We start from the raw sequence: 9,846 nt of genomic DNA on the forward strand, positions 1-9,846 counted from the left end.
CGTGATCGTTGTCAACCAATGGGAAGGCGTAACCGGAGACGCAAGCACGTGATGCGGGGAAAGGGCGGGGCGGATCACATGACTTCATCTTTCCAGTCTCTAAACTGGCAGTAGTGGCCGTCGTGAGTTGTGTTATGCGTTCTCGTGGCCACTAGGCCACTTTTCTGGGCCATTGAGCGAACTCGTACCAAATGCCCTCGTATGCCCTCGTGATATACTCTTCTAAATGCCATGCGAGGGGCGACTGGGATCCAGGCCTGATGCTCCAGCTCGTACGGTCTGGGTGCACACACAGAGGATCCAGATGACCAGTACCTAGTCGGGGAACCCAGAGGGTGTATCGCCCAGCTGGGCTGGGGGTGAATACACAGAGGGTGTATTCGCCACCTGGGCTGGGGATCTGCGACTTACAGGAAGAAGGGACCTTATACTACCTTCACATGCTGACGCGCAGCGGAGATAAATCCTGGTAGAGAGATAGAAGCCACCTCACTGACCTCTCTGCTTTCAGGCTTTTATCTTTAATTCTGCCTTTTTTAACAGCACCCACTGTAATCGAACGCACAAAGCTGACCATCAGTTCTGTTTTCCTAACCCCCCCTCCATGTCTTCCCTTGGGCCGTGAACACAGACAGGTCCAAGTCCGTCCAAGATTGTATAGTGATCAATTTGTTGTTCATGAGCGTGTGATTGGGTGTTCACCAGCATGTGTCAAATGTGCCACCCTCAAATCTTGTTTTGGCACATTACCCGTCTGACATAACAAAGTCATGCAGAGCCTGACACCTCTCCCACTGCATGTTCTGGGGTGAGGGGTGGAGGGGTAAGCAATGTGTTTCACTGGACATAGAGAAATAATGTAGTTTCCTGATTGATCTACTGGACTTTGCATATGCAGCCTGGTCTGCCTACTGTCTTCGAGACTCAGTACAATGTCCTCCTGATACCTTCTCTGACTCCATTCTCTGGACATGCCCAGCTCCCTATGCTTAATCCTCATCCAGTGTTAATTCATGCATTTATTGAATCAACAAATATTTGCTGAGCGTCTACTATGTGCCACACATTGTTATATCTGGATATGCAGCAGTTCACAAAACAGCCAAAGTCCCTGTAGTCATGGAACATCCAATAGTGATCACACTATATTGTATTCTCTGTTCCTGGGTCAGTCTCACCTACCAAACTTGGGAGTTCCTGGAGCACAGTGACAGGTTCTGACTCTTACCTGTAGCCCAAGGCATGGCCTTGCTTACAGAAAACTTGCATATCAATGAGTATGTTACAGTCGCCCCATCACCTTGGCTCACCCCATGCCCCATCTTCTGATCCAAGGTATTGGAGAAGTCACCAGATCTCATACCTCTTATAACCCCTCAAATCAAGACCCTGAGGTTCTGTAAATCTTTTGAGGTTCCTGAAGGGTAGGAGGCAGCTCAAGCTCATCCCTGGGGCTGGTAACTTGAACTGCAGGTCTCAGGTGACAGCAGCAGCCTCAGCATGAATAATTGAAAGCCATTCCAGCCTCCTGCCTCAGGGTTATCCCCCGCAGCAGGCCCTGGACTCCGCCACCTGTCCTGTGCTCTGGTCCTCCAGCCCAGGTAAGCAGGGCCCTGGATTGTGGGTTCCCAAGCACACCAGTTCAAGCCCACCACATCACTCACCTATTCACACCCATCCATACACTCTTTCATTTTTACTCCCCGCCATCACCAGGGGCCTTGCAAGAAGGCCGGCAAGGAGGTCAGATCTGGATGAGGAAGAGAATGGTCCAGGACATGGGAGGAGAGGCCCATTCCCCATAGGTCCCTGGAGAGAAGAGCTGAGTAGAGGGAAAATGTGTGCTGTGTGTTATGTGTATGTACACATTTGTGAAGGGAATTCTGAGACAGCACAGGAGAAGAGGGGAATACGGCGGAGAGGAGATGGGGCTGGAGAATTATTAAAGAATCAAAGACTCCTCCCATCCTCAGGGAAGAGCAGGCAGAGGGAGAGTCCTGGGGTGGGAAAGAGGACATCTCACTCTAACACCCTATGGGGTATTTTGATTGCATTTTACTGAGGCAGGGCACAGTGATAGTGAAGGTGTTTTTGACTGCAAATCTATGCTCTTTTGCTACACAGCAGTGGTCAGAGGAGACCAGGCAGGCAGAGGGTAGGGTTGGGGGAAGATATCCCAGAGGTGAATTAGTGAAAGGGGTCCTGAAGAAGGGGTGACTTCAAAGATAAAGAGAAACAAGTCAGGGGAACAATGTGAAGATGGGACCAGGGGTTGGGACCGGGAAGAGGTGGTTTGGGGCTGGGTGCTGAAAGTAGACAGTATAGAGTCCTTGAAAGTACACAGGCTTGGAATCACACTAACCTGGATTCAAATCCCAGTTCTGCTCTGTGACTCTGGACAAAAGACTTAGCCTTTCTGAGCTGTGGTTTGTGAAATATAAGGATAATAATTGCTACTGGCAAAAGCTACACAAATAGGCAAATTGTGGGTATGGGATTCCCTCCCTACCTCCCTCCACCCCAGGGCCCAGGTAGGGACCATGTCCCCTGCCATTGCACTGGCCTTCCTGCCACTGGTGGTAACATTGCTGGTGCGGTACCGGCACTACTTCCGATTGCTGGTGCGCACGGTCTTGCTGCGAAGCCTCCGAGACTGCCTGTCAGGGCTGCGGATCGAGGAGCGGGCCTTCAGCTACGTGCTCACCCATGCCCTGCCCGGTGACCCTGGTCACATCCTTACCACCCTGGACCACTGGAGCAGCCGCTGCGAGTACTTGAGCCACATGGGGCCTGTCAAAGGTCAGTGTTCCCTAGCCTTCTGCTCCAAGAAGTACCCCCAAGACAGTGAAGGAATATTTGGGATCTGTTGCTGCTTTACTGGATGAATTGGGCAGGTTCTTGATCCTCTTTTAGGGCCTCTTTTTTTTCTCATCTGGAAATGAGGAGCTTGGACTAAGTCATTTATTCAGCAAACATTTATTGCCACCTCTTTTGTATTAGGAATGTGCTAGGTGCCAGGGAGAGGGGTAGAGGCCACAGAGATGAATGAGCCACAAATGCTGGCCTCAAAGGAACCATAATACACAGTGGAATAACCATCTCAGCAGATAACCCATAGCTTTGTAATTATCTGTCTCCACATCTTTCCTCTCCACCATGGAGGCTTCCACATACCATTTAGGGTAGCTGTCTGCCTGGATTTATCTCAATCCCAGCATAAGTGCTTTTAGGGTCTTATTTAAGAAATTCGGCTGTGTGGTGGCTGGTGCCTGTAATCCCAGCACTTTGAGAGGCCGAGGTGGGCAGATTGCTTGAGCTCAGGAGTTTGAGACCGGCTTGGGCAACATAGCAAAAACCCATCTCTACAAAAAATACAAAAATTACCCGGGCATGGTGGCACATGCCTGTGGTCCCAGCTACTTGGGAGGCTGAGGTGGGAGGATTGCTTGAGCCCAGGAGGCTGAGGCTGCAGTGAGCTGTGATTGTGCCACTGCACTCCAGCATGGGTGACAGAGCAAGAACCTGTCTCAAAAAAAAAAAAAAAAAAAAGAAAAGAAAAGAAATTCACTGGCTGGGCATGGTGGCTCATGCCTGTAATCCCAGCACTTTGGGAGGCCAAAGCAGGAGGATCACTTGAGCCCAGGAGTTCGAGACTAGCCTGGGTAACAAAGCAAGACCCCCGTTTCTACAAAAAATTTAAAAATTAGCTGGGTGTGGTGGTAAGTAACCGTGGTTCCAGCTACTGGAAATGCTGAGGTGGGAGGATTGCCTGAGCCTGGGTGGTCAAGGCTGCAGTGAGCCGTGATCATGCTACTGCACTCCAGCCTGGGCAACACAGCAAGACTTGGTCTCAAAAATAAATAAATAAAAGTTCATCCAATTCCAAGATCAGAAATACATTTGATGAGCAATAAAAGGGGAATGAAACTACAAATTCTAACAGAGACCTTTCATAAATCTGAAAGATAGGGTGGTTGTTTCTGCCTGGGACTTCATGGAGAAAGAGCAACATTTGAACTGAATCTGGAAGTTCTGAGTTGGCCAGGCAGATGGCGATGGGGGTGGGAAGGGCAAAGCCAGCCACATATACACATGTGGCATGAAGGAATGAGACAGCATGATGGATTCTGGGCACAGTTGTTTGGGATGGCTGTGATACAGGCCACAGGTGGGAAGTACTGAGAGATGAACCTGGAAAGGTAGGATAGGATCAGGCCCAAGGTCCTGAATGCCAGGCTGAGAATCCCAAGTTCAATCCCAAAGGCCTTCAGCTCACAGGAGCCAAGGAGTAATAAGGTCAGATTTGTTGGAAAGATTCCAGGGCTGGTGTGAAGACTACACTGTAGGAGACGGGGACCAGGAGGGCAGCTGGGGCTATGGTACAAGAGACAGATGAGACCCTGGCTGGTTGGGAGCTGCAGTGAGGCAGGTAGGCATTTGAGATATCTTTCTATCAGGGGCCCTGCATCCATCTCCCATGTCTTCTGCAACAGCCATCTCCCCTCATAGGTCAGATCCTGATGCGGCTGGTGGAGGAGAAGGCCCCTGCTTGTGTGCTGGAATTGGGAACCTACTGTGGATACTCTACCCTGCTTATTGCCCGAGCCCTGCCCCCTGGGGGTCGCCTTCTCACTGTGGAGCGGGACCCACGCACGGCAGCAGTGGCTGAAAAACTCATCCGCCTGGCCGGCTTTGATGAGCACATGGTCAGCCTCCCATCTCCCCAACCCAGATTTCTGTCACCCCAGGCCTTGTCCCCAGACATCCCTTGTGAAGGACTCCCATCTAAGGAGAAGGAAGCACCTCCACTCTGGGGACTGTGATGCTGGATGGTGTGTGAGCTCCTGCCCTCCTGTCCCAAGTCATCTGCACATTATTTTCTGCCGGATGACAAAAGAAACAGCTAAGAGGAAGGTCTCTGGAACCCAGCAAATTTGGGTCCAGCTCTTACTCTGCCTCTTGTTAGCTACGTGACCTTGAGCAAAGCATGCATCCTCTGAACCTCAGCTTCTTCAGAATGGAAATCACAATACTGATCCTGACTTCTTAGGTTCTGAGGTCAGAGGAAATGTGAGAACACTCATGGGGAGCTAAGCCAGGACCTGGCATGAAGTAAGCCAGATCCTGGTGGGGTCTTGACTGGGAGAACAATTCCCCCCCACCCTCACCTCCAGCTCCCCCTATCCCCACAGGTGGAGCTCATCGTGGGCAGCTCAGAGGAGGTGATCCCGTGCCTACGCACCCAGTATCAGCTGAGTCGGGCAGACCTGGTGCTCCTGGCACACCGGCCACGATGTTACCTGAGGGACCTGCAGCTGCTGGAGGCCCATGCCCTACTGCCAGCAGGTGCCACCGTGCTGGCTGACCATGTGCTCTTCCCTGGTGCACCCCGCTTCTTGCAGTATGCTAAGAGCTGTGGCCGCTACCGCTGCCGCCTCCACCACACTGGCCTTCCAGACTTCCCTGCCATCAAGGATGGAATAGCTCAGCTCACCTATGCTGGGCCAGGCTGAGGTCCAGGCCCAGGGGTACTTACTGATGCCCACCCCCACCCCCACCCCCACCCAAGCAGGGACCTCAAAATCCCCTCCCTTTCCTGTTTGGGGCCTTGACACATGCCGGGCTCAGGGCTAGGGAGTCTCTCTTCCCACCTCTGACCTCTTTCAGCCTCTACACTGACCTCAAGTGTCAAGTTCTATCAGGCTGCTTGGTCTCACTAGGCCCCCTCTTTCCAGAGAGAACCATGGACTGACAGCAAGAAGCCTGAGCTCCCGACCCAGCTCTGTCACTGATTTGCTGAGTGACTCCAAGGGAATCCCCACTTTGCTCTGAGATTTAATCTTCTCTCTTAACACGAAGGAAGCTGGATGGGAGAGCTCCAGGGGCCTCCCAGTTCTCGGCCTCAGAAAGCCTCCCATCCTCAGCCCATGCCATTCTGGGTGGGATCAGAGGAAGTGGCAATGAGTTAGACGCCCTGCAGGAATAGCTGGATGCAAGCTGGGCCACAGAAAATGGCACAGAACCCTGGACCCAGGGCCAGGGATGTCCTGGCCTTCCCTAACTCTGGTCCACCTAGCCAATTAGGTGTGGCTGATGTCCCTTGAGTGCCCTCTTCCTAAAGCCCAAAAGAAGATGCTGGACTCCTCTGGGCCCCACCAACAAATAGGGAATAGACATGGGTGGAAAATCACTCCTTTGTCTTTATTAAAGGAACTTAGAAAGAGACCAGACCTGGCAATCAAGGGGTGAGGTACTGGCCAGGAAGGTGGAGTGGGGCTCTGGCCCTGGGGATTTCAAGTGCAGACTGATGGCCTGGGAGGGGCCAAAGAGACCAGATCCTGGCAGCAGCTGAGGAGGTGCCCAAGGGCACTTTCAGGCACTGGGACCATCAGCTGGTTCTGTGGGCAGGGGTTGGGGGTTGGGATGCAGGGTAGTTTGGGCTGGCCTGGAATCTCCCTGAGGCCACCCTGCCTTGTCTACCTAGATCATCCACTGGTCCTGATCCTGTTCGTTGCCTTCCATGTCCACCTGGAGAGGAGGCTGGGTGTGGGTGGGGAGGGGCCTCAGCCAGCCTCAGCCCCAGATCCTGCCCCTGGCTGGATCTAGGGTTTCTGTACCCCTTGGCCATCAATTGGGTCAGGAGCAGGGGCCCAGGAACAGAGGCCCTCCCCCATACCCCTTGCCTACCTCATTGACCTCTCCATCATCCGGTGACTCATTGTAGTCATTCATCTCGTCCATGTCCTGCATATCCTCATCATCCTCTGAGTCCTCTTCACTATCCTCATCGTCTTCATCATCCTCTTCTTCCTCGTCATCATAGTGCTGGTGGGCAGGACAGAGCCTGTAAGCCCTACAGGCCTGCGTGGACCAGTTCAAGAACTGACCCACTTGAGCCTCTCTCTAGGGCCAATGAATGACCCCCTACCCCCTGACCCTCCCTCCTTGAGTCTAGCAGGCTGGTGCATGTTCTGCAGGACCTTAATGCTAGGCCCAATGCCCACCCCTTCTATCTCCCCTTTTTGGCCTTTACGCAGATCTGAGAACCACAACTGCTCTGGGTCAGAGACAGGACATTCAGAATTAGAGCAGAGCCTCGGTCCACTGCGGCCCCCACACAGGCCCCACCTGCTAGAGCCACTCACCTCTGAGGCTGGCTTGCCAATAGGAACCAGGTTGTTGTCTTTCTCCGCGATGCTTTGGAGCTGTGGGCAAAGGCACAGAGGAACAAGGCCAGAGCCCAAGTAGGGCAGGTCAGGGGCATGGGACTGGCCCATTCTGCCCAGAAGACAACCCACACGTGTTGGGGAGAAGCTTCCTCCCAGTTCTCAGGGAGATACAATCCCTTTCTTGTCATCTGCCATTTATGAACTTGATCCAAATACTTAAACTCTCTGAGCCTTGTTTTTTTTTGTATAATTATGGTGAGGATGAAGTGAGAGACTTATCAGCCTAGAAAGCATCATCTGCTAGATCCTCAATTAATAGTCAAAATTATTTCCTGTGCTTTAGGGAAAAGAGCTTGGGCTGAGTGTCAGCAGCCTGGGCTCTAATCTGGCCCAGAAGTCACATGGTACCCCTGTAAAATAGGGTACCACAAGATGAGAACCTTGGCTCCCTGGCTCCCAGCCCGATTATTCCCAGCTCAGGGCAAAAAGCTCTTCCTGGGTAGATTTCTGGAGTAAGGCTGGGTCATGGCCCACTGAAGGGGGTCTCTTGTCTGTGCTGGGGTCTCTGTCTATGCTGAGGTCTCTGTGCTGTGCTAGCTGCTCACTCACCCAGGCCTGATGCTGCTGTTCCTGCTGCTGCAGCTCTGTCTCTTCCACACAGGGTCGATCCAGATTAAACCACAGAGTCTCAGTCACACGAGGGAAGAGTGAGGGGAACAAAGTGGACATGGCTCCTAGACTGAGGGAAAGGGTCAAGTGAATGTGTTTTGCTTTGTTTTTGTTTTTAATTTGGTTGTAATTTGATTTAGGGATAGGGTGGAAGACAGCAGGAAAGCAGCCCTTCCCCCTAGGAATCAGACAGACCTGGCTTTGAGTCCTGGCTCCACCACTTACTAGCTGTTTGACCTTGGCTGAGTCATTTAACCTCTCTGAGCCTCAGTGTCTTCATCTGTAAAATGGGGATAATAACAATTATACCACTGTCAAAGTTATTCTGATAATTAAGTAAATAATGGATAAACAAAGCTGTTTGCAGGCTGTTCAAGGAGGGACGAGAATGGGAGTCAAGTGTAGGGACAGGAATCCAGAATGCAGACTGGCATTATGAAATTATACAAAATTAGAGGTAGCAGGGTTCTACTGAAACTATCCCTACCTCCTCCACACACTAAAACCTGCTTTTTGACTCTTTATGATGGCCCATACCACACCCACCCAGTGTCAGAAATTTAGGACACTAACGACCTCTCATGAATCACAGCCAAATGTCGGGGTGGAGGGATTGTAGCATATGCAAGCAGGATTCAGTAAGACATTCTAGGAGGCATGAATAAGTGGATAAATAAGTAGATGGAAGATTGAATGGATGAACTAACATTATAAGGGTACAACCAGCTTTGAGCGGCTGAGGGAGCTGACCAGGAGTGCCCGATAATCTGAATTAAACTTAGGACAGGCGAACTGAGGCCCAGCGACAGGCAGAGACTGGCTTTAGGTCATACAGTGAGTCGGGGCTTAGAACTCCTCCGTGAAAGGGATGAGCAGGAGAAAATAATCGATGCCTGGTCCTGCTTTTGTCTTAATTTATCTGACCGACCCAGGGCCAGCCGCTGCCCTTCCCTGTATCTCAGATTCCCAACCCGCGTAATTAGGCACGACGGTAAACACCCTCATGTCCAAGAAGTACTAACAGACCAGAGATCTCGGCTCCGAAAGCCCAACCCACTGTCGCAAAGCCACCGCCCTTTCTTTGCTCATTACGATAATGACCATGCAGTTGACCAACAGAAAGAAAGCAGGGCGGGTCTCAGACAGAAATTTGGCCTTATAGGGTTGCTGAACGCGAAAAAAGCAGGGCCTGAGTAGGACCAATTAACTGAAAGAAATGCTGGGTGACAGGAAGTGACACCAATGAATGACGGACCTTGTGTGACGGGGTGGGGCTTAGTCTCGAGGAAGCGGCCAATGAGCTGGAGCTCTTTAAGGGTTAAGAACTCTCAATATGGAGCTCCTGGGGAGTCGGGTCAAAGGAAATGGGTTTCTCTGGGGGAAAAAGGAATGAAGGGGCAAGGAGACGGTTGCAGCCTTGCGTCTGTACTTACCGCGCCGGGAGGCTGCTGCCGGCGGCGACCCGGAAGCGCTTCACCCAGCCTGAGCGGAAGAACCCACCAGAATCCGGGACTCACCAAACGCATGCGTCCTTCGTCTCCTTTTGTTTTTCCCCGCTCCCGCCCACTAAACCGGATGTGACGTTGACCTACCTTAGTCACATTGTTACGGAAGGAAGTGTGCCGCGCCTACCTATCTGCCCCGCCTTGAGTCTCAGCCAGTCGGCCTCTCCATCCTGGCCCCACCACTACGGCCTCGTTTAACCCCTGCCCCGTTTAACCCTTGCCCCTTTGTTGTCAGTCACCATTTGCTTGTTAACCCCTTCTGAAGAAGAGCTGACAGCAACCTTTTAGTGCGAGGGCCATTCGTCCTGCTGCATCCCAGAAAACTAATCTGTTACTACTTCAGAATTGCTGGTTGATGTTACGCCGCTCCTATCTGTGCTCTCTCAGCTTCAGTTTCCCGTTTGAGCATATTCATTCTTTTTTATTTTTGCTCTGAACAAAAATATTTGAGTTATAATATTACTATATTCCAGGCCTTGCTAGAAACTGGGGATAAATCTATG

At 51.7% G+C, this 9,846-nt stretch overlaps 2 protein-coding genes and 1 pseudogene across 12 annotated transcripts; 2 read left to right on the top strand and 1 right to left on the bottom strand.

The window, feature by feature from the left end:
* The first annotated feature begins 107 nt into the window (after positions 1–107).
* Positions 108–6,097, top strand: TOMT (transmembrane O-methyltransferase). The gene is made up of 3 exons (XM_055356706.2): positions 108–2,799; positions 4,510–4,706; positions 5,193–6,097. Exons 1-3 carry the CDS (start codon positions 2,541–2,543, stop codon positions 5,511–5,513), a joined length of 777 nt encoding a protein of 258 aa, XP_055212681.1. The 5' UTR covers positions 108–2,540; the 3' UTR covers positions 5,514–6,097.
* On the top strand, positions 664–760 carry LOC115936408 (uncharacterized; annotated as a pseudogene).
* An 83-nt stretch (positions 6,098–6,180) lies between the features above and the next one.
* Positions 6,181–9,413, bottom strand: ANAPC15 (anaphase promoting complex subunit 15). 11 transcript variants are annotated; one of them, XM_055356719.2, is made up of 6 exons: positions 9,272–9,413; positions 8,064–8,118; positions 7,779–7,908; positions 7,146–7,205; positions 6,688–6,825; positions 6,181–6,540 (listed from the first exon to the last, which is right to left on the bottom strand). In XM_055356719.2, exons 2-6 carry the CDS (start codon positions 8,087–8,089, stop codon positions 6,481–6,483), a joined length of 414 nt encoding a protein of 137 aa, XP_055212694.1. In that variant the 5' UTR covers positions 8,090–8,118; positions 9,272–9,413; the 3' UTR covers positions 6,181–6,480. The 11 variants fall into 11 exon arrangements, with proteins under 11 accessions (XP_055212694.1, XP_018891904.1, XP_063549414.1 ...); XM_019036359.3 differs by having other exon boundaries at positions 7,779–7,903; positions 8,034–8,118; XM_063693344.1 differs by having other exon boundaries at positions 8,034–8,118.
* Positions 9,414–9,846: the final 433 nt, after the last annotated feature.

This window comes from Gorilla gorilla, chromosome 9 (assembly GCF_029281585.2).
Source record: "Gorilla gorilla gorilla isolate KB3781 chromosome 9, NHGRI_mGorGor1-v2.1_pri, whole genome shotgun sequence".
In the NCBI taxonomy this organism is placed as follows: Eukaryota; Metazoa; Chordata; class Mammalia; order Primates; family Hominidae; genus Gorilla; species Gorilla gorilla.